Source organism: Lethenteron reissneri, chromosome 31 (assembly GCF_015708825.2).
Source record: "Lethenteron reissneri isolate LAM-NWPU_2019-01 chromosome 31, ASM1570882v1, whole genome shotgun sequence".
Taxonomy (NCBI): domain Eukaryota; kingdom Metazoa; phylum Chordata; class Hyperoartia; order Petromyzontiformes; family Petromyzontidae; genus Lethenteron; species Lethenteron reissneri.
In genome coordinates this window covers 2,396,245-2,421,130 of record NC_083809.1, presented here as the reverse complement: position 1 = coordinate 2,421,130, position 24,886 = coordinate 2,396,245, and the positions used below count along the sequence as shown (strand labels likewise).

General features: G+C 51.6%; 1 protein-coding gene across 1 annotated transcript in view; it reads right to left on the bottom strand.

Annotated features, from left to right (window-relative positions):
- LOC133349849 (Krueppel-like factor 6) overlaps positions 1 to 14,898 on the bottom strand; it is a 41,085-nt gene extending 26,187 nt beyond the window's left edge. The window contains exons 1-4 of the mRNA XM_061563654.1: positions 14,025 to 14,898; positions 4,057 to 4,164; positions 3,791 to 4,002; positions 3,435 to 3,616 (exon numbers count right to left, since the gene is read on the bottom strand). Of these exons, the coding sequence (XP_061419638.1) occupies positions 3,435 to 3,616; positions 3,791 to 4,002; positions 4,057 to 4,164; positions 14,025 to 14,126 (604 nt within the window). The 5' untranslated portion in view covers positions 14,127 to 14,898. The remainder of the gene's footprint in view (positions 1 to 3,434; positions 3,617 to 3,790; positions 4,003 to 4,056; positions 4,165 to 14,024) is intronic.
- Between the last annotated feature and the right edge of the window lie 9,988 nt (positions 14,899 to 24,886).

The window sequence follows — 24,886 nt, the reverse complement described above, 5'->3', positions numbered from 1 at the left end:
ACCCACGTCACGATGTTTACCACAAACCGCATCGGGCACTCATTTGAGGCCGAGTAGATCTAGGGGAGGCCCAGGACCGGCTCAGATAACCGTCACTGGTGTTTGGTGGCTGTGACCAATGCAGTTATTTGCCCCGCATCTACATCAGCCGTACGGAGGAGGGGGAGGAGGAGGAGCGGGAATCGAACTCGGGTCTGCCGGGTTCGCAGTGCAGCGCGCTAACCGCTGCGCCACCGCTCCCCACCAGCACCGCCACCACAACAACAACAAACACGCGACACCTGCCACCACACACTGTACGTGCCGCCTTCACGGAATCCTTCAACACAAACGTCGCGAGAAGCAGAACGCAACAGAGCCGTGGTCCCTCCGGGGGGGTGGCTGTTCTAAACGAGTCCCTCCGCCGGGACCGCCTGCCTTGCTCAACGCAGGAAACCTTCACGCAGCCAGTCACCCCGGCCACCGCCACGCTTTGCAAAACGCTTGCATCCCCCCCCCCCCCGTGCCTTCGTACCAACCCTGCTCCTCCCCCCTCGATCTCCATCCACCCCCCCTCCAACCCCCTCCCCCCTCTGATGTCTCCCACCTTCTACGGATTTTAGCAACCAGCTCCGAGAGAAGCCTTTTTGTGGCATTACCCATTTGCCCGAATCCTCAGACTCAAGATGCCCCCCGTATAAGCCTTCAACAGGCGGTTTGGGGCAAGTGCTGTATGGAGCGAGCACCCGCCCGGGTCCCCCACACGCACACGAGCGTCACCCACTGACCCAGCCATTCATAACCCGACCTTCTCTTCGTTGTCAAGTCGGGATTCAGTAAGCGGAGGGGGGAGGGGGCTTATGGCGGTGGCTGTTAATACGCAGGGGCTGAAAATACTTCAACGTCTTCCTAACCAATCAACGCTGCCTAATAGCCGAACAAATATGAATGACATCAATGGTAATGTTCGGCCCTTTGTCACTCCACTGTTGGATGAAGGCCTCCCCGGTGCCATGTCCGTCGTGGTGGTTGTAGTGGTCGTAGTGTTGGTGGTGGTTGTCTTGCCGGTGTGGTCAGAGTGACAGCCTCTATGAAGTGCAGGGTTTACGTGAAACAACTGCATAAACCAAGATTTAACCGGGGCAGACCATAGCTCACTGCATGTGCTAGCCAATTGCTGAAAATTAACTCCAGCCACTCGGTTCATAGCCCAGTATTCTAACCAAAGCGTCATTTGCAAAACTAATTAAGCTTTTCTTCTAAAAGTCACGGTTAGAAAATGCAGGTATATAAACTTTCAAAACCTAATTTTGCAACACTGAACAATATTTACATTCAGATTTGTTTGGAGCGGTCAAATTAATTAAGGATTAAAGTTAAGGAGGCATTAATTTCCCTTGCGTCGGCCACGTCCCGCTATGTATTTACATTTTTGATTAGCGGGTTCATCTATCACGCTTTGAGTGAGCGCACGCACACACATACACACGCACGCACGCACGCGCACACGCACACACACGCCCCTGCCAACGAGCGGCACCGTCACCTCCAGGTCACTCGAAAGTTGCCAGAATCGGCCCTTTTCCTTCTCCGACGATGACGCGTGCACGATCGGAACGGCCTCTCCAATGCACTGTCGATCGGAACGCGCTCGCAAGCCACCGCTAACGGGCAGCCCGGCCCGGGGAGAGCATTGCGCCGTCTTACCCGCCTGGGCGAACATCGCAACGAACACGAGGTTCGCCGCTTCTCGCGTGAGCCACAGAGTGGGCCCGTGGTCAGGCTGCAGAGGAGAATACTAAAACTATTGTTTGCAGTCCATTTATCCACTGCTGCATGAAAGCTTTTCCAGTCGTGGAGGTCGTTTTGCTGGCCTGGCCGGGAATTTAATGCAAGTCTCCAGGTTGGCAGTTGCAGTGCATTAACCAGTGGCCCCACCGCACCACCCCACATTAGTACATATACTTGCCCACGTAGAGCTCGTTTTGTTAATCCACTGCTGGATGAAGGGGCCTCACCAGCACCGGTATAATTCACACTTCGACCCTTGCGGTTCAGGTCACCGTAAGGATGGGTGCGCGTGGCGAGGCAGGGGGGCGTCTTCAGATATCACCTTCACCGCTGGCGCTAAACTGTGCCGGGGAAGAATGTAGGTCGCCGAGTTCACAGCGGAGGACACGGGGACGACCGTGCCACAGGCCCTCCCCGTGGACAGGGAAGGAGAAATTCAAATAATCGGTGTTCACACAAATGATTAAGCCCCCCAGCCCCCACCCCCCCCCCCCCCCCCCGCTCAGTGGTGGAAATTACATTAAATAAGAGTGGAGGGTGGGGGGAGAATGGGAGTCAAGGTTATTAGCAATTATAAGCCGTACAGCAGAAAGGCGGATTTTTTTGGGGGGGCTTTAGGATAGTAAATGGAAGAATGCTTATTTCGGTAGTTTAACTCACAATTGACATTAATCATACATTCTAGCGTATGCAACATCTGCCAGCGCAGCTTAAAGCCCATTTCGGTCCGGGGCAAACTTGCGTACAGTACGGACACAAGCATAATGCCGACCGGATAACCAGCTGCTGAATATTTGATTAACCATTCGTTTTTCAGACACGTCAATATAACTGGCAGCACTCCCAGCTCAATCCTGCACATTCTCTCTTTCGCAATTCCTGCAGCCCCAAGCGCAATGGGCATGGCCTAATTTCGTTGACAAAACTTCCCATTGTGTTCTTAATAGTCGAGCTTTATTAGCACAGGAAGGCTTCAGCGAGTCTCAAGAAACTTTCATCGGGTGGCGCTCTGTCCATCTTGCTTTAAAAAAAAATTAGTCTTGTTTTTTGTGTTGGTAGCACAGAGAGTTGCTCAGAGGAAACCCAAACGCATGCGAAGACAATCACTCAAACTTAGACAAACACCCTCGCTGTACCGACCATCACGGGAACAACCTCACTCGCGAGAGAGTCTTCACACACCCCAAGGATCTCCGCGGGATCCACCAATCCTGGCTACGACAAGAGCTGTGCGAACCGTGGCCACCACGCAGCCCGTGTCGCGTCTCGCGTCACTCCGCCACCTGGCCCCCACCCCCGCCCCAACCCCCCCCCCCCAACACCGCCGTGTCTCCCAGCATTCACCCTGCGGCAGCCCCCCCCGCCACCCCAAGGTGGCAGCTGTCCTTGGGGTGGCACAAGTTGAACGTGGCACCATCCTGCAAGTGAACATTAGTCGGTCACTACGGGGCGGCGATGCCACGTGGCGTTTTGTTTCCCCAATCGATTCATCTAAAAGTAGTTGATCGAACGTGAACAATGACAACCGGCACGCACGGATAACGTCATGGGCTCCTCAACGGCCCACCGTGACACGGACGGAACGACCCGTGGAATTTCACCGCAACCAGCGGCCATACGCACTCTCGCCGCACGCGGGCGGGTCGCTGCCGGGCGCCACTCACCCGTGTGCGTGCGCTGGTGAGCCTTGAGGTGCGAGCTCTTCGTGTAAACCTTGCGGCAGCCGTTGAAGTGGCAGTGGTGAACCCGCCGGCGGCCGTCCGGCGACGAGTCCGCGCTGCGCGCCAGCGGCAAGGCCGCCAGCCTCTGCTGCCGATCGTCACCGTCGCTTTGGCGTTGATGGCCGCTGTGGTGGTGGTGGTGATGGTGGTGGTGGTGATGGTGGTGGCCGCCGCCGCGGCCCACGGGAGAACTCAGGCTGCGGCCCAACCGCAGGGCGGCCCTCACGGCGGCGGCGGCGGCGGGGGCGGCGGCAGGGGCGGCGGGGGTCGAGGCGGCGGCCGCGGCGGCCAGCGCGTGCTGCTTCTTGGCGAGCTCGGGCGAGGAGGGCGGCGTGAGCGCCGTCACGGCCTCGTGGCCGGCCAGCCTCCTCGGCACCAGCTGCACGGACTCGGTGGCGGCGCCCAGAGAGGCCGCCAGCTCCGTGGCTCCGTCCACCGCCGACTCCTGCTTGACCGCGGCCGCGACGCCCGGAGGCGGCGCGGCGTCGCCGGCCCGCAGCTGCTGCTGCTGCTGCGGCGGCTGCGGCGGCGGCGGCGTTGGCCGGGCAGAGCCGGCGGCCTTCGCCTGCAGGACGAGCTCATCCCACAGGCCCTCGTCCGGCCCGTCCGCGCCAGCCTCGGCGGTTTGGCCGCTCGGCTCCGTCTGCAGGTATCGCTCCATCTCCAGGCACGTCTGGGGGGGTCGACGCGGAGAGAGGCGCGGTTACGCTGCGCGACCGGCGCAAGGAACCGGTGAAATCGGTGCTCGCCGACGGCCGAGTCAGTCGGTGGCACGGAGAGCATTCGTAAACCCATGACACCACCACAACCAGTGTACTACCTCTCGCTCGGGCTCTGGATACGAGTCACGTGTCACCTACTCAAGTCTGACACAGCGACCCGAAAAATATTCAGTGGTGGGACGTTAAGCCTTGGTTAACATGCGACTTGAGTGGCGCGACACTTCTTACTTAATTCTGTTCTTCGTATTATCCATGCCCCTTAAGCGATCCACAAACCCTCGTTTTCCACGTCCCAATCCACAGATAAGTGCCACCACTCGGAGTGATTGGTACAAATCAGCCGATTATCCGAGCGCCTCTGCATGAACAAGAGGTGGTCACCCCGCAAGTGACAAACATTAAATGCATCCTAAAATTATCAATGTTTATCCATACACGGATAATAGTATACTCCCATAGCACCACCAACATCCAGAACCCGAGGGTCATTTATAATTGTAATTGTGTTGATTCGTAATGAACCGCAATTACAGTACCATTGTAATTTCGGATAACAATGCCATTGTAATTGCAATAGACCCCAGCTCTGACCCACATCCAATCGGATGAGTGGTATTTCGCTGTATAAAGTGTTCACAAGCAATAATCAATCAATCAATGTCCTTAATTTAAATCCAAGTGAAGGCCCATTGAAACTGTGGGTTCCATAACCCCTGCGCCAGAAAAAAAAAGGGAAATTTTAATACATCAAACAATACCACCAATAAGGACAAAAACGTGCGCAAGAAAAGCCTCACCGAGTCTCAAGATTATGTTTCAGGACGTTTGTGCATTGGGATCTTTGGCCACTGCCACCAGTAAGTGTTGGGGCCACGGTCGTGTGGCAGGAGAGCACAGGACCCAGAGAGAGAACTCCACACGTACAGGGGGGGGGGGGGGGAGACTCAAAAGCCCCACACAGATGGATTAAGTCCACTGCTGCACTGTCATCTCCTGACCACCGCACAGCCCCATGCCGATGAACACAAAGCGAGCTCTGGCGATCATCAATCCGAGCGATCGCCAGGCTCCACTCCACTGCGCTTAGCTTCCGAGATTGGCGCGATTAGGCGGACGATTTGGGGTGAATTGGATGGAGGCAGATGCGTTAATAACAAACAAACAAAACACCTACCGGAGAAACATAGTTTGACACATTTTCCAACACAATTAAAATAATAACACTTCTAAATTAACCCCACATTCTGTACATTTTCACTCAATTGCCATTATCTCAGGTCGACATTGCCTGACATATATGAGTGGAACTCCGTTCTCTCTACACCAAAAACAAGATTGTTTAGTCGATGAGCCTATATTACCAAGCAGGGTTTGTTCAAGCAAGCAAAGCATGGACCCTGCGTGGGCCTTCCTGGGTCCCATCGCCAGAGTCGGTGCCTGCTCAGCAAATGCCACGCGCCATGACCAAGACGCTATTGGCGAGAGCACTCCACGCTCACGCAAAGGTCATCTGGAGGAGCTCTCTGTCGCCGACGAACGTTATGTGTACACAGCACGGTAATATTAGTTTCTTTGTATCCCACATTACGCTCGTGTTATGCGCTGCGACGCCGCCCGTCGTACAGGTGCGGCTCTTAAGGACTTGAGCGCAGCGACGGGATGCCAACAGGAGGCCGACGGGAGGCCAACAGGACAGCATTCGGACCGGGCGAAGCGCGGACGACTTCTTCTTGCTGCCAAGTGGTTTTTCTGCCGCCTTCGACGGCTCGACTCGAGAGCACGGGCTCGAGTTATTGGAACAAAGAGCGAGAGAGAGAGAAAAATGTTCGCTCGCTCGCTCACTCGCCGTCGCTCACTGGCAATAAACACACGCTCACGAGTGTGCACGGCAAATTAGGTGGGTGGGGTGGGGGGTGTTTTGCAAAGCCTTGTAACCCTAATTAAGATAACACATGGGAGACTGTGCTAATAAATATGCATTGCTTTACGGCGTGGTTGCGATATGACACATGCTGAGAAGTAAAACAAAGAGAGATCTGAGATGAGAAAAATTAAGCCGAAACAATGCACAGTGCTTTGTCCTTGGATTAAGCGACTTGTGTCCGAACGCGGTTGCCCATGTGATTGGCACAGGACTAGCGATGCACTCCGCGTGACTGCCGTCAGCTGACATGCGTGCAAATTTGATGTCACCCCCCGCCCACCGCCCGAAACCCTCCCCCCCCCCCGCCCGCCTCACCGTGACATCCCAAAGCCTTTTCTCTCCATTTGCCGAGAGGTCATAAAGATGTGTGATCCTCTTCCAATTCACCGGCGTTTATTGCCCGATCCCTCTCTCTTACCACCACATCAACCTGGGACCAGCAACCCCAAGCCAGGTTCCGATTCCATTTGAGCGCCCAGGGATTGCAAGCTGGTTTCAGCCGGCATGGGAGGGTGGAGAGAGCTGGACAGCCGCATCGAGACTTCTCCCATACTCCGCCGCGTAGCCATACAGAATGCGTCGGAGCGAGTGCGATTTGCGAGCACCTATTAAGGTCGTCACAGTACACAAAAGCGGGTGGCGTGACCAGCAACACGTCCAGACAACCTATGACTCCCTCGCGTGTACGTTAACAAAATGGGCTCACGCGAGGCCGACTCGACCTCACGGGAGGCACCATGACCGAATCGGATGATCGTCACCGACGTTAGCCGGTTAGCCTCCTGTGGGCTGAGAAAACCGAACCAAGGTGGCAGGGGGTTAATACGTGGCGCAGTGGTCCAAGCACTGCGCCACTGGCTCCCGCACGCGTGCGTCCACACACAACAGACACGCGCACTCCCAGCTCGCACCATCAACCTCCAGTTATCCACGCAGGCATCAATGCCCAGAGCACTTTGCAATAGCCCTGCCCGAGGCTAATGGAGTGGCAGCGCCGCCTTCCACGCGCTGTCCACTCGAGGCTTGGCGTGCGAGCGCCTGCGATAGTTTGGCACAAGCGGACGGGCACCACGGTGGGCAATCCATGTGCCGGAAAAAAATTGAAATGGACCGTTCCGCAGGTTATTGGCGATGCAGCGATCGATGCCGATGGAGCAATCCATTGTGCGGCGGGGTAAACACTGCCAGGCGGTTCGTGTATGACTGGTGATGCCTTCGAGGCAGTGCTGGCCCAGCCACGGTGTGAATTGTGCTAAATGACTCTCACTTTAATCACTTCTTTTACTTCCAGGAAAAGTCAATAAAGCTGGAAATGGTTCACGCTCGTGTGAATGTGTGTTTGCTTGTGTACGCCTGTGTGTGTGGGGGGGGGGAGCGGTAGCGTAGCGGTTAGCACGCTGCGCTATTAATTCAGAGACCTGATTTCAATTACCGCTAACGGCGAATACCAGTGAATATTATCTGAACGGGTCCTGGGCCTCCTCTAGGTCGAGTCAGCCTCAAATGAATACCTGGTGCAGTGTGTAGTAAACATCGCCCCGAGAGAGACAAAGGCGGCCTGGCGTGTTTCTGGTCACCCACCGCCTCGTGTGCCACAGTCGTGGCCTTCATAGGTGCTCGCTAACAACACTCGCCTATATAAGGGCCTTCATAGGTGCTCGCTAACAACACTCGCCTATATAAGGGGGGGGGGGATCTTTGTTTTCTGTTTGGTTGTTTCGACTCGTCGATTCTAACCTCGACCGCTGAACCGAAGCCTCGCAGCCTTGGCAGTCTCAAGTGCTGCACGACGCACGTCAATGACAACGACGATGACCTTGACAACGCAAAACATGCGGGGGGGGGGGGGGGGTGGGAAGGCTCACGCGAGGGCTGCCACACAAACATCAGAATCTGAGGGCGAATCTAACAAGCCGTGTTTCCAAAAGAAGTGAAGCTGGCAAAAGTGAACAGCGCACACGGCCCCTTCTCGCGTGTTAGACGTTGGGGGTGTCAGGAGATGCCAGGTAGAGATGCCGCTAGCTGACAAAAAACAAACCTGCCGTTTAAAAAAAATGGCGAAAGCCAGGAGCACGTGCACCCTCGAGAGACACTTGATGAAAGTTTAACCGCGTGATTTGTGGCGTCAACTTTGAGACTTAAAGACGGTGTCAGATGCGTGCGTGCGCAGGTGCGTGAATGGCATTGACTGTGAACAGCACACCTCGCCTGCCGCTGTAACAATTCCTGCGATTGGCGAGAACGATCCGACACCACTGTTTGATGGAATTCATTTTTTTCTCTCCCTTGGACAAACGTCTTCTTTGTGATTATTCTTTTCAAGAGAGACTTTGTGGGGATTGAATGTGCTACGAAATGTCATCACCGAGAGCAGCAGAATCGGTTTCCAAAAAACACGAAGCCGCCGTCTGTATGACACATTTGAAGTATATACAAAATAGATATTACTATATTGTTACCAAGACCCACCAGCTTAAAGTCTTTGAGAAAAACAAACCATAACAAGACATACACCGATTACTTACAATTAAATTGCTTTTCTTTGTTTAACTACGTACAAACATAGGTTCACAAAGCCTGCACGATCCACGAGCCCTGCCTTGGAAATAGCAGCTTGCGCGAGTGCACCACCCACAGCTGGTCACCATGACATTCGCCCTCCTGCTCAGCTGAACGGGAGCCCAAAAGGGAGGAGAGTGGTGCAGAGGTGCGGGCCGGGGGGGATGCACAGTGGAGATGCGGGGTAAGAGGCGCCAACAGGACACAAGGGAGACGGATCCACCGCTGGGGTCCGTCTCGGGCCTGGCTTAGGCTCTCAACGGGGCAACCCTTCGCGGCACTCGTACGCAGGCTCGGATTATCCACGGCGGTGGTGGGGGGCGGACAGCTCTCCCCAGGGGGCCCCCCCGTTTGCTCGGATTGAGGTCTGGCGCAGAGCCTCTCCGCGATGAGCTCTTTGGCTGGATACAAAACCCTAGCGAGTCCCCTTCCGCCAGGACCTGATTAAACCGCGGCCGGGGTGAGCAGCTGCCTTTTGCGTCCTCCTTCGCGGGGGCCCGGCAGAGGGGAGCCTAGGCAACGGCGCCGGCCCACGAGATGAGCGTTGGGAATTTCAAAATATTGCCTGGCTCAGGGCCCAGTGCGCTGTTAATCCGAGACCGATATTGCACCTGACGGCGGGCACGGTAATGTTGAAGAGTGACCTTCCGGGTAGGTGTCATTGGGGCTGTCTCGTGATGGTCCTGACATCTCCAGAACAGATGGAGGACATGGAAAGCAGAGGTGTAAACCGACACTAATCGGTGAAATACGATCGCCACATTTTTGTGGGGGTGTCATACAGAAGCTTAAAAAATACTATTGCGCTAGGAGATATATAGCCATGAACCGTTATCCTATTCACAGACTTTGTTATTACTGTATTTCCCCAAATGGAAAATATATTCCCAAGTGTGATCAAATGTTTTGGGCAATAACTCTTCTTAACAAGGGCAATTAAGGGTCGTTTACCCAAACTTCAGCCAACTATAGCTTAATTAGCGATTTGCCAATCCACTGCTGGATAAAGGCCTATCCATTCCATGTCAACCATTGTGGTTGTTTAACCATACTTCACCCATGCCGCTCAGTGTAGGCTGTTGAATGGGAGGGGGCCCAGGACAGGCTGAGATATCACTCACCACTCTTGTTAGACGTGTCCAAGAATCGAACTCAGGTCGCCGGGTTCATACTGCAGTCAATCCGCAGGGGTTATTTTACCAAACAACAAAAAACATTTTATGCCTTTCTGTTATCAGGCAGTGTTGGGGATGGTGAGGTTTTTTGTATTCATTCTTCTCGCACACCACTGCCAACGCAGTCCCTAAATGCAACAAAAATGTCATTCAATTGACCAGAATGAAAAATTAAAAACCACCGTTGGGTTTCTTCTCACGGGTCTTAGCTCGGTGTTCATTAAGCGCTCAAGCAGGCTTGCTGGCAAATACATTTGGATAACAACGTTTAGTAAATTAATAACTGCGACGTTCACATTTATAACTTCAATGCAGCGTGACAGATTGTGCGCACACACAAAAAAAAACCTCTTCAATTATTGATGGAGGGTCCCCCCAACTCACCCCCCTCAAAAAATAAATTAATGCGCCGCTGCCCGGCTTGCATAGGTACTACTGCTTATACGATCCTCGTCGTTGTTTCAGATTTCAAATTAGCGTGGCTTTACAATGTTGGCCGTCGAATGCTGCTCGTGTACATGAATCTATCGATGCTGACGACTCTTAAAAAGGTCTGGAATTTTTTGTAGTTTTGTTGTTGTTGCGGTTTCCGTTTTCGCAAATATAATAATAAAGAGTGATATTTTGTGGACGCTCTACATTTGTGTAGTTTTCTGCGTCGCATCTACTGAGCTTCAGTTCAAGTCCCCCTTGAAAGCAGAAGGGTTGGACGCGCTGTCTTCAACGCGTGCTCTCACCAAATATAAATACAGAGCAGAAAATGCGGTTGAATTTAGACACTTCCAAAATGTAATGCATACGATTTGGATTCATAAAGTGTCGAGATGCATTCTTAACACATTGTGCAATGTTGCAACGTATTTTAAATCAACCTTAACCCGTGTACAATTCATGCAACTTCGGGTTGGCCGATGTCACACATTCGGGAAGACGCAGCACAGACGAGCGATGCTGCACACAAGCCCCATAGGAGCCAGTGTTCACAAATACATCCATCCACCCGCCCCGCTCGAGATTATTATTTTAAAAGCAAAATGTGCATGGGTTTGACCGGGGTGGGGGAGGCTGGGGGGGGGGGCTGGGAGGGGGCATTTGAGGTGCACGGCGAAACATTGATCAAGGGCATTTGAAGCAACCAAATTGTGCCGAAAACACCAACGAAAATAATAATACGTTAATAATAAACCAGACGCAACTTTTTTTCTATGGGCTGCGAAAAGGAGCTTGATATGAAATAGCTTTCAATCGACCACAAAAGCTTTTTTTTTTTAGAATACATTTCCTCTCAATGCCACGCACTGGCGCCACCCCCGTGGTATAGATATAAATGTGCCAAGGCTCGGGTTGGTTACTTCCACCTCCCCCCAGCAGTGTCTCGGTGTGAGAGGGGTGGGTGGGTAGAGAGGGGGGGAGGTTATATTTTTATTATTACTGTAGTTTGTGGAGCGGTCCAGACATTAGGCCCATTAATTATTGAGTAGGGTTTTCTTTCCGTAGAGAAACACGCGGGGTTGAGTGATTCTAGCCACGCGATTATTTTTATTGTTGCTGCCGTGTGTTTGTGCGCTGCATCTGCATGCTCTCGTCTGGTGCTGGCTTTAATGAGCAAACAACATTTTTATTTTAGATCCCTTTAAATTGGCAGGGGTACTCGTGTCACACGGCTTGTTGGTGCGCTGCACTTTGGAACCAGCAGACACGAGTTCGACTCCTGACCAACATGAGTGGCGAGTGATGCCTCGCACCCGACCACCCGCCACAAAATCCCTTCACTTTCACCACCAATCCACATTGACCAGGGTGGTGAAGTATAGTCAAACAACCTCATGACTGAGACTGGATGGGGAAATCTATTCGGCCGTGGATTGACAAAGGGCTGTGATTTCGTATGAATGATTGAATGTTTAAAAACATAATTATCCATTAGTTAATTAATCCAGCAGTCATTTTTTCCCCGCATGATGTTGTTAAAACGAGATTTGTGCATTGCGAAACGATATTTTAATGCAAACATCAAGATGATGTGCTTTCTGTGCAAATACAGCCAGGGTAGGGTTTTAAATACTGTGGTATGTCAATGTGTACACAGCGTCTTCTGTATACGGTGCTTACACACTTTGCAATACGTACACACACACACATATAAACTGACAGTGCATCGTAAATATTAGTCTAAAATGTGAACACAGGTTGCACCAAACACTTTTAAACACGCTATATATAATGTATATAGCATTGTCCCATTTACCAGAATCATCTATGCAATAATGCTGTTCTATAGAATTCCACCTTGTTTAAAAAAAATGTTGGCATGAATTGTATATTCTACCAGGAACAATGGCTCGGATTAGAAACCACACACACAACAAGGGATGGCTACAATTGATGTGGCGTGCTATGCACATACAACCACACACATCATTCATACACAACGACACACACACACGTCTTCCATGTCGGCAGCATTCACATGGCAGGCATATGAAATGCAACACATTACTCACCGCTCACATGACAGACAGATACATGCACACACATTTCTCAAAGACGCGCACACACACACACATCACTCGCCGACATACGCACCTGATAAGAATAATATTAATTTACAGTCCCGTCAATCCACTGCTGGATGAATGTCTCGCCATATCGTTGTCTGCCATGAGGGTTTAGTAGCTTTACAAACATAACACAAAGACTCCTGTATAGCCTGTTACAGGCTGTTGGGACAAGTGCTGTTGGCGAGCACCTATGAAGGCCGGCACGGCATGCGAATAGTTGGGTGGCTAGCAACACGCCAGGCCGCCTTTGTCTTCCCAATGCTGACATTTACACATCTCACCAGGTATGATTTTTTTACCGATGTTGACAACGATCGCTGGTTCGTAGCGCAGCACACGAACCACTGCGACGCCGCTCCCCGCATACATGCACACACATGTCACTCACATGACACAAACATCATTCAGGTGATACGTACATCACTCACCTGTCACGTGACATTTCGCACACAATACGCACATTAACACAGATCACTCATGGTGCATATGTACACATTTCTCACAAGACACACACATCACATGATATAGAGCATGATATTAATGGCATCAGGACACACACATCACTGACGATGGACAAGCAACTCACTCTCATGACACACATACACACACTTTACATAATACACGGATACACACATGCACATATCACTCACATGACACCCACAATGCATACACACATCTCACATGATACACATCACTCACATGACACTCACACGAAAGACAGACCACGTGGTGCACATCATTCACATATCAAATGACACAAACACACAACTCACAAGACAGCACACATCTTTCACATATTACACACACATCACATGTCATACATTAAACCCACATCACGAAAAAAACACAAAGGCCTCCCGCATAACCAGCATAGCCTGTATTCTTGGTTCTTTCGGTAAAGTCACGTAGAAGGGAAATAATAAAATAATAAAAATGAAACATAATCAGATACAATTCTCACGGCGTTTCGGCCACAACGCAAGCAGCCGTCCTCAGGTGAAGAACAGGGCTATCGGAAAGACAGCATCCTAATGAACACTGCTAAGCTTGGCAGCGTATTTTTAAGCTGGCACAGACTGTTTGAGCAAGTGCTGTTAGCGAGCACCTATAAGTACGGAGCACAAAAGAAGCACACACACACCAACCACGAGCAAAGACAAAGATACCCCTATAGTCTTTAGACTCGTGGAGCAAGTGTTGCTAGCGCGCACCTATTTAGGTCTGTACCGGCGCAAAAATCACGCCCGGCCGCCTTCGTCTCCCCAGTGCTGACGTTGACATAATAACAACGTAATAATATAACGCAGCAGCTACGTATTTAGGCTGAGTCGACCTAGGGGAGGCTCAGCAGCAGTTAAGACAGAAACATCGCTCGGCACTGATTGTTGGCCGTGGCCAGGATTCGAACTCATCGTGTGTCTGCGAAATCGCAGCACGCTAACCGCTCCTGCTGAAGCAATGCGAACACACATCACCAGCTTACAAGCGCCGCACACTCTCGCATGATACATGCAACACGAGACTGACAGCACACGCACGCCGCTCACACACACACACCATCTCTCACACACACACTCTCTCTCTCGTCTTACCTGCTGCCAGTTTTCTTCGAGAGATGGCAGAGCAGAGAAATAACCCGTGTCGTGCACCAGCTGCAGTTCGTGAAAGATGCTGTGGCTGGCCAGCACATCCATCGCTTGCGGAGACTAAATACACGGCGACACGACGCCGTAGCCTTGTGTGTGTGAATCTATACAGGGACACAGATTGGGCTAGACGTATGTATGCACACGCCTAACCCTACCTGCCGAGGTGGCTACGCAAGGATCCGTACGCTATGATAGACAAACACAAGCTCACGCACGCTGGCTATGCCGGTGGTTACACACAGACCCGATTAGCAGAATGCCACTACACTATAGAAACGCACTTACTCGAGATTCGTCACGAAAACTCGCAGTCGTGACGATTACATTTAAACTATCACCGAATGCTCAACTGCTACACAGTCTTACGACTTGTTTAAGACTATTACCATCATTTTTTTTTTACAAAATCATATCTGAAAGCGACTCTACTTTCTCATTTATAAAGGAGGGAGGGGAAAAGAATAACACTAGCAACAATAAGCGCGCTTGCTATTGTTCTCGCTAATGTTCTCGCTATTGTTCTCGCTAACAACAGAGTCAACACGTGCTGGGAGGGAATGGGCGCTTCTTCCAGCGCAGACGGAAAATCAAAGCGGCGACTTTTCTCGTCTCTCTTTTGTCTTGGCCAGCCGTGGAGAGTAAACACACACGACCACGAGCAGCTCTGTCAACATAGGCGAGGAGGAGGCAGAGAAGGCAGAGACGGCGGAGGCAGCGACGACTGCTGCTTCTCGCCCCTGTTTGCCTTGTGGTGATGGTGGGGCAGGTGTATGATGTTCCAGCCCGCTGCCGCTATAAGCTGTTGGCGATTCCTCCCTCCACCAATGCCGCCTCGCTCTCTCTCTCTCTGCAATTCAGCCTCGTGTGTCCACGTGTCTCCCTGGGGGCGCTGTCCACGGTAGGAGAAAATAAATTATGATAATTAGCCCCCCCCCCCAAGCCTTTCCCGTCTTGTCTCGCGGCCGCTCCGGCCAATCAGATGTCGCAACTTGTATTCACGAGCCGCCTCTTTGAACATATGTGAGCGCGTTGAGCGTGCCCATTGGTCAGGATGGTCTCGATTAATTATTCACGAAAGGCGTGATAATCGCGACGTGCCAGATTTGCAGCGTGTATCAAAGCCACGCGCTCGTCCGTCACGATTTTCGGTGAAGTGATTCGACTCGGTGACTCGATTCAAAATGTGTTCGCATTGTGATGAGTCTAGCGGCCTCTAGTGGCTGGAGGTGATCACGTTGAAGCCATTGCATACACCGAAATCGATTTAACAGCAAACAACCCCCATAGATTCTTTGACATGTACGCATTGTGAGCTTGGAATATATACGAATGGGTATGCACCGATTTGAATAAGACACTATTAGTGTACGCGAGAACCATGCAGATGCAATCGAGAACGAGGCAATTGAAAACACAAGTCTCTGTCAAGGGAGATCCGGTGTGCAAAATCAAACTCACAGCCCTTGAACACTCCACTGCTAGGGCGAGGGTCGTCGTGGGTGCTGTTACCACACTTTACGACGCTGGTGCATACGGGTTGATGAAGGCTAGAGGCGGCAGTGGGAGCATAGATACACAGTACAACGTCTGATTTCCCTGCACTGCCCTCTGCTGCCCACAATAAAGACAAATGAGAGTACAAGAATGAAAACAAAGCAAATAATGCAACAAGAAAGTTAAGTGGCTAATTTAGATTTTCATCAATTAGTATTTATAAAATTAAAACGATTGATAGAGGCAAAACGTTAAACTTAGCAGATACATACGAAGTATAATAGTATATAAACTTAACCAGATCATGAGCAATTGTCCTGTATTCAACATTTCCGAGCAATTAACTTCGCTTATTCGTCTGAGGTTGACTCAGAGGGAACACGCGTTCATTGCTTAACAGACGCCAAATTGTTCTAAGTTGTCGAAGCGTCACGGTTGAAAGGACATTGGGGGCCGTCCATAAATGACGTCACGAGGAGAAAACGTATTAAAATGTATATTTAATTATGTAAAACGTGTTGTCTATATTTATTTAAAGTTGCACATTTTGATGTGACGTCACATTTCTCAAACCCCCCCCCCCCTCGTCACACATCGTCACAAATGTCTGACCCCCCCCCCCCTAGGTGCGTGACGTCATTAATGGACGGTCCCTTATCCAAATATAACGTTCTTTTTAGCAAAATAGGCAACGGAATTGTAAAACAAAGTTGCTGTATCGGTGGTTGCAATGCTGTTTTTGCTGATGAGACCCAGAAGTTCGAAACCGGTCCACAGCTTGCTCAAGAAATACGTGCTGCTTGATTCATAACATTCCACTGGAATAGCCGATAAACATACAACATTGGCAATTATGTGTGCAGACGCAACGTATTTGTGATTCTAGATTTGAAGTTTTCGTGACTGCAAGGATCCATACTCTTTTTTTTAATCGGTAAAGTCACGTAGGTAAAAAATAATAAAAATGAAAACAACTAAATTAAATCACAAATTAAAATAAATAAAATTAAATACAAGATGAAATTAATTTAGTTGTTTTCACTTTTTTATTTAATTTTACTTATTTAATTTGTGATTTAATTAAGTTGTTTTCATTTTTATTATTTTTTACCTACGTTACTTTACCGAAAAAAACAAAGAGTATTTGTGCTGGCGTGCCATACCTGTCTGGTTTCGTGCCCTTAGCACGCACCATCGCGCCTTCGTCATTCACACAATCGTCACGTTGTCTTTGCGGTTGCTTGTCGGAGGGTTCATTGCACAAAAATAAGTCACGAGATGAGATTGAAACGGCCAAATATCATTACAGAAAAGTTGGGGCGGTGTTTATTGATCATAAACTGGGCGCGTCATGCGTGTTTGGAAAGTCTTTAAAAAAAGAAGCAAGCGGCTATTTTTAAAGTGAGTGATGAATTGTCTCGTAAAGATGTTTTTTTTTTTTATAGAGGCCACCCTTCACGCCTGTCGAACCCGCAGCCCCCACAACAGGGAGCCGAGCAGTGGCGTAACGAGCAGCACTGGGGCAGGCAAGGGGTGCCCTGCCCCTCACCCCCCCTCCCCCCCCCCCCCGCGCCCCCCCCTCACCCCCCCCGCCCCCCCACCGCGGTGGCCACAGCTACGGGCTGGGGCCCCCTTGACAACCAACGTGAGATGTGTCTTCAACAACAGTGCAAAAGAACAACGACAATGATTTAAATTTCGATTTAAAGCTTTCGTGACTGCAGGGATTCATCTTCTTGGTTTTTTCGGTAAAGTCACGTAGAATGGAAATAATAAAGTAATAAAAATAAATATGTTTTATTTCTATTATTTTATTATTTCCATTCTACGTGACTTTAATTATGTTTTATTTTTATTATTTTATTATTTCCATTCTACGTGACTTTACCGAATGAACCAAGAATAACAATGATTTAAAACGCGGTCTCAAATGATTTTTTAATGATTATTTTTCATTTCCGTTCCACGTTGTATGTTATTTAATTCAAATCAAATATTGGGGCCCCACCTGACAGATTGGCACATCCCCCACCCCGAACTGATAATATACGGACAGTCCTCGAATTACGACTGCCCGACTAACGAACAACCGCAATCACGAGCTAGGTTCCATGAAAGATTTGTTATAGTTTTTTACATTAGCTTAAAACGCGAGCTCTCACTTGCAAATCGAACTGCGGCACAATGTTTTGTTCAGCTGAGCGATCCTCCGCGAGATGTAATGAGTCAGCCCAAAGCTGGAAGTGAGTGTTTGTGTGGACATTTAAATATACAATAGATTACTGTGTTCCGTCTTACGAACCGTTCGACTTACGAACGGGTCTCAGGAACGAATTGTGTTCGTAAGTCGAGGACCGCCCCTCGTTACTACCCCACTGCTTCTGAGCAAAGCCCCCTACCCCCAAAACATCCCACGCAAAAAACAAACGTAACCTCTGCTGGGCGTTCAGAATCCGAGCCCTCGGTGTTGCCCAATCGTCCTGGCGTCCGCGAACTCTTGCCGGGCGACGGCGGTCATTATACTGCACGTGGCCTGCAATCCATCATTGTGGAGAGGAAGCGAGAGTCGGTGGATAGCACACAATGTGGTGACGCACACTTCCCGTAGGCGCGTCGCGTCCGGGAGGTGCTGTAGCGGCTACAGCAACGGCTCGCCAGGACAATGCTAAAGTTACCGGCACCTCCGATTACGACGGTGCGAAACACGTTCCGTACATACACAAAAATGTGGACTTCACCTGGACGGGTTAGTGCCTTTACCCGTCGCACGCGTGGGGTTTTTATCCGAGGCGCTCGAGTTTCCTCGCACTTGTAAACACTCGTAAGTTGGCCGATAACGCCTGCACATCGTGTATAGTTTATAGTTTATATCGAGCACGGCAGAGCTTATTGACGCCGGCTCACCGCGTGACTGCCTTCCCAAGCTCGTGACTGGTTCCTCCTCGCGTCTCTCAGTCGTCCTCCCTCTCTCGTCGAGAGTGAGCGAATAGTGCGGTGTCGATGTACACGTTGAGATTATTGTTACGACCATTAGATTTCACCCCCCTCCCCCCAGGCTTCCCAGTTGTTGTTTTCTTCTTCTTATAAAATCGAACCGAGCCAGCCCCTCTATCGCAAACCAAGGTGACGGCGCTCACTGTTGTGCCTGCGATACGCACTTTATTGACATGTTCCTCTTCTGCCGTGTTAAACAAAACAAATAGAACGACGAAACTTTAACACGCTAAAAAATAGGTCACCGTTTTCAGGAATGTCTTTCCAGGCACATATTCATTAAATAAGCCTCGCTTCCACGTGACGCACAGCGTCGCGCTGTCTCTGCACAGTGCCTTGAGATGCGGTTGCATTTTGTCTGCTGCGGCATATTATCGGGATTATGATTTATCGTCCAGCTAAAGCCTCACCGAGCCTCAAGACTCTTTTTTCAGGGGGTACCTGCCAGGTTTTCACATTCTTAGGTTTTTTCGGTAACGTCACGTAGGTAAAAAAAAAAATTAATAAAAGTAAAATAAAAATTAAATAAAAATCACGACGTTTCGGAGGTAACACACGCTTCCGTCTTCAGGTGGAACCGTCACAGTACGATTGCTGTGTCAAGGTTTTCACAGACGGGGCGGGTGTGGAGTGGTGCGATGTTAACCCGACTCTGCAGACGTCTGTGAGAAAGAACTTTGCAGCCCGTCGGATTTCTCCAGGATAAATCAAGATTCTGATGCCTTGTGTAATCTCAACTTGAGCAATTTTGAGGCGTGGTGTTTGTTTTGTAAGGGTATAATCACAATCCATCAGCAACGCACACAACGAGCTCCTGTGCTTTTCTGGGTTAAGGCGTAAAAAAATCTATTCCTCAGTTTTTTTTGGTAGCTTCTTATATGTTTGATGCGCTAATTGTTGGGTAGCACTGCATGGCTGGACAGCTCCAATTGAATGCCCTTGTTACACAGAAAAAAAAACAGAATTAAATTAAACATTACAATGTAAAAAATGTATTAAAATACCAGCAGAACTCGAATCCCCAAATGGGACAGCTACAATTACAGTATGTGGCTTTTTCCACATTTAATACATCAATTGTTGCTGCTTCACTGAATACATTGTACGGAACATAAAACGTAAATTTCCTCTCATTAAATAATATATTTCCTGCAATTCATTCGGTAGGTTTCACCGCAATTCTTCCGTACCAACTTGGTAACCATTCGTTTTTATGGCGACGAAAATGATCTTCCAAGACAACTGGCCCGCGTGGAAGAGTAGGCCAAAATTCCTCCTAGGGCAGTGGTTCTCAGAGTGTGGTTGCCAGTACCACACAGGCGGTCCGCGACGGTCCTCCGGGTGGACCGCGGGGATGTGATGCAAACGCAGGTTGATTCGTAAATAATGACAACGTTTTTTCAGAGATATAAATGTTTCAGACGTAAAGATTTTTCTCAAAATATTTTTCTCAAAATATTTAATTGACAAAAAAAAGCCTGGTAAACTACCCCGATTAAACTACCCACAGATCTAAATTCCCCGCGATATACATGCTCCGGTAATGTGAATAATTTTGTATTACTGATGTTTGGAGAGAGAATTGAATGCGTTTTGTCACCAGGGGGGGTGTGGGGGCAGGGTGTGGGGGCTGGGTGTGGGGGCTGGGTGTGGGGGCTGGGGTGTGGGGGCTGGGTGTGGGGGCTGGTGGTGGGGGCTGGTGGTGGGGGCTGGGTGGGGGGCTGGGTGTGGGGGCTGGGTGTGGGGGCTGGGTGTGGGGGCTGGGTGTGGGGGCTGGGTGTGGGGGCTGGGTGTGGGGGCTGGTGGTGGGGGCTGGGTGGTGGGGGCTGGGTGTGGGGGCTGGGTGTGGGGGCTGGGTGTGGGGGCTGGTGGTGGTGGGGGCTGGTGGTGGGGGCTGGGGTGGGGGCTGGGTGTGGGGGCTGGGTGTGGGGGCTGGGTGTGGGGGCTGGGTGTGGGGCTGGGTGTGGGGGCTGGGTGTGTGGGGCTGGGTGTGGGGGCTGGGTGTGGGGCTGGGTGTGGGGGCTGGGTGGGGGCTGGGTGTGGGGGCTGGTGTGGGGGCTGGGTGTGGGGGCTGGGTGTGGGGGCTGGGTGTGGGGGCTGGGTGGTGGGGGCTGGTGTGGGGGCTGGGTGTGGGGGCGGGTGTGTGGGCTGGGTGTGGGGGCTGGGTGTGGGGGCTGGGTGTGTGGGCTGGGTGTGGGGGCTGGGTGTGTGGGGCTGGGTGTGGGGGCTGGTGGTGGGGGCTGGGTGTGGGGGCTGGGTGTGGGGGCTGGGTGTGGGGGCTGGGTGTGTGGGGCTGGGTTGGGGCGGTGGTGGGGGCTGGTGGTGGGGCTGGGTGTGGGGGCTGGTGTGGGCTGGGTGTGGGGGCTGGGTGTGGGGGCTGGGTGTGGGGGCTGGGTGTGGGGGCTGGGTGTGGGGGCTGGTGGTGGGGGCTGGTGTGGGGGCTGGGTGTGGGGGCTGGGTGTGGGGGCTGGGTGTGGGGGCTGGGTGTGGGGGCTGGGTGTGGGGGCTGGGTGTGGGGGCTGGGTGTGGGGGCTGGGTGTGGGGGCTGGGTGTGGGGGCTGGCCGGGTGGTCCGCGGACCAAACAAAGTTTGAGAAGCACCGCTGATTGAGGATGGCTCTCCAGCAATGGTGTGAGCACAGCGGGAAGGGCTGCTGCTCGTTTAGCCCCACCGCTAAAAGGAGACGTGATGGCGAAGACACGACAATCAAAAAGTTCTAGGTTTGATTTCTGGTCAAATTGTTTAACTTAACCTTGGGAAAGTCAACTAAGTCAACATTGTCTACGTCCACTGGTAGGGGCAAATAGTTACACTGCCACAGTAAACTCACTGGCTATTATAATTGGTTTTGTACCCTTTTATCTGGCAACAAAACTGACACCTTTTTTACAAGGAGTAATGTTTGCAATGACCACAATACCTGCGGTTGGAATGCTAACAAAAAACACAACTCTGATCATGTATGCACTGTCCTTGAAATTGAAAAGGCGTCATCTGGTTCAACACCATGTGAGACTAGGCTCTAAGAAAGCTGTCTCGGGTGTGGACCAATCAAGTTCAAGGACAGTGCATACATTATCAGAGTTGTGTTTTTGTTTGCATTCCAACCGCAGGTATTGTGGTCAATGCAAACATGACTCCTTGTAAAAAAAGGTGTCAGTTTTCTTGCCAGATAAAAGGGTACAAAACCAATGATCATATTTTGCTACTGGCAAAGGAGGTTCCAATGGTGTTACTGGCTATTGTTTGCAACCACAAAAACACGTTACAAGAGTCCTTGTAATGCCTGCGTCTATTTCATGTAAAATAAAAAATAGTGTAAGAAACTGGTACATTCCCCATGCTTCATATCCTAGCTGACGTGGGGGTGATGGGACAGATCCTATTTTCTGCGTTCATCCGCTCATCCTGATCCCTAAATCTACACAGCAAAGCATCGGTTACACGATTCATTTTCCTCCACCTCCCCGGGTGACTCATCCGCGCAAAGGTTCGGGTAAAAGGAAGCCTCCGAAAAATCAGAATTTTGGACAAATCCACATGATGGCAAAATATTCAAAGCATGGGTTGAGAGGAGTTTCACCCCGACGCCAAGATGGCACCACGTGTCTAAATAGCTGCACATTTGAGCGGCGCGGTGCGCTCGTCTGCATTCGCGAGCGACAACCCCACGCACCGCACGTGACACGGCATTTAGAAAGACAACAAAAACAACCCCTCCATCCTGGTGCAGACAAAGATCCCCCGTATAGCCTCAACAGACCTGTTGGGGCAAGTGCTGTTAGCGAGTAGCACCTATGAAGGCCGGCACGGTACACGAGGGGGTGGGTGGTCAGCACCACGCCCGGCCGCCTTTGTCTCCCCAGTGGCGATGTTTACACAGAGCACCAGGTACTCATTTGAGGTTGAGTCGACCTAGGGGAGGCCGAGGACCGATTCCGATAATCGTCAACGGTGTTGGCCGTGAGCGGGAATTCAACTCGGGTCGCCGGCTTCGTAGCGCAAGCGTAGCGCTAAACGCTACATCACCGCTTCATCGTAGTGCACACACACACGCACACACGCACACACACACGCACGCACACACACGCACACACGCACGCACACACACACACACGCACACACACACACGCACACACACGCACACGCACGCACACACACACGCACACACACACACGCAACTGTGACAGCTGCCATGGCGACAGTTGACGTGACCGTGTGCACGCGGGCGCCGTGTAGAGCTGCCCCTCTCTCCAAAGAGCTGCCCCCTCTCTCCAGAGAGCTGCCCCCTCTCTCCAGAGAGCTGCCCCCTCTCTCCAGAGAGCTGCCCCCTCTCTCCAGAGAGCTGCCCCCTCTCTCCAGAGAACTCACGACAGCACCTCCCTCGACCTCGCCATCGTCCTCGCTGTCCACTCGCTCCCGTCGTCCGTCCATCGCCTCCCCGGGCCCACCCCGGAATCTCTGACCAGGAGTCAAATGTAACGGCGCGGTCCTGCAATTGTTCGCTGGCGCCGCTGTTGGCAGCAGCGTCTCGACTCGGAGGAGATCTCGAGGACCACGCTGTTGAGAGCCCCTCTGGAGGGAACTTTGGCCACGTATAGTATGTGCATGTACGTTGAACTTCTGTCGCACCGTACGTAGCCAACCGTGCTAATCGGAGGTGCCACGCTTCCACGCTGGCCAGATGTCCCATGTGGGACTAATGCCGCTTTATGTGCCCCACCGCGCGCGCGACTTGCCGATCGACAGTGATGTCCCCGTGCGTGTGTGTACGTGTGTGTGTGTGCACTGCGGGGAGCGGTAGTGTAGCGGTTAGCGTGCTGCGCTGTGAACCCAGCGACACGGGTTCGATTCCCGCTCACGGCCAACACCGGTGACCATTATCTGAACCGGTCCCGGGCCTCCCCTAGGTCGACTCAGCCTCAAATGAGTACCTGGTGCGGTGTGTAAACATTGCTACTAGGGAGGCAAAGGTTTGGAGCTGGCCACCCAACCCCTCGTGTACCGTTCTGGCCTTCATAGGTGCTGGCTATAGCAGCACTTGCCCCTACAGTCTGTTAAGGCTATACGGGGGGATCTTTGTCTTTTTTCACTGCTGGGTGGACCGAAACGTGCCCGTTGTTTCGACGACCGCACCGGTGACCTCTGACATTGCGAGTCCGGCGTGCGCGCTGCCCATTGCACCGCTGTGGCAAGCCAGCATCTCGACCCGGTGGTCATTCTCGGGACGACCTCCGGCTGTGCGGAAGACGTTGTCCAACGAGGTCGCCGTCTCGGTCTTCGCGTGCGGCGCGGAGTTCCCGTTTCACAGCCGAGCGTTGCCAACATCCAGTCATTTGTTCCGTGTTCTGTCTATGGTGCCCGCAGTATTCATGTGTAACACCGCATCTCAAACGCGCCTGCCTTTGTTCCTTTTCTTTTAAATTAAGATTTCAATCTTGCACATCACGGCTACATGCGGTGCGAAAGAAGTTCAACCCGGACCAGTTATTCAACTCGTTAGTACCACCTGGCTCCTGTTTGCTGGTTCCAATTTATTTACGTGGGCAAGAACGGTGAATTGTGCGAAAACGATTTGACGTTGCTGGGTTAGCAAGTAATTCACTCGTATTGGGCGGGAGAAACACATTGATAAAACGGAAGTCTGACCTCTCTACAGGTGGTACAAATTTCTGCTCCAGCCCATGGACTACATTGGACATCCCAGTGCTGTCCGTAGACCCATTCTGACGGTGCAGTGTCACGTCGCGTGTCCCATTCGGTGGGGGATTATCTACAGGCGGACATGCGAACGGTTAAACCTTGCCGCAATATCGGTCACCGGCCACACGTAGAGCGCAAACTGCGTTCACGCGCGGGGAAATACCTGACCCGTGCTTCACAAGGGGAATGTGCGCCAGATGAAGAACGCAACTTAGGTCGGATTTGCGAACGTCGGCAGAAAATGACGGCGACAGCGTGCACAGGCGCTGCCACTGGGTGTGTGTGTGGGTGTGTGTGGCTGTGGATGTGTGTGTGTGGGTGTGTGGGTGTGTGGGTGTGTGTGTGGGTGTGTGTGGGTGTGGATGTGTGTGGGTGTGTATGTGTGTGGGGGGGTGTGTAGGTGTGTGTGGGTGTGTGTGGGTCTATGTGTGTGTGAGTGTGTGGGGGTTTGTGGGTGTGTGTGGGTGTGGGTGCGTGGGTGTGTGTGTGTGGGGGTGGTAGGGTAGCGATGAGCACACCGCGCTACGAACCCGGCGATCTGGGGTTCGGTTCCTGCTCACTGCCACAACCAGTGACGATTATTTGAACCGGTCCTTCGGCTTCCCACAGATCGA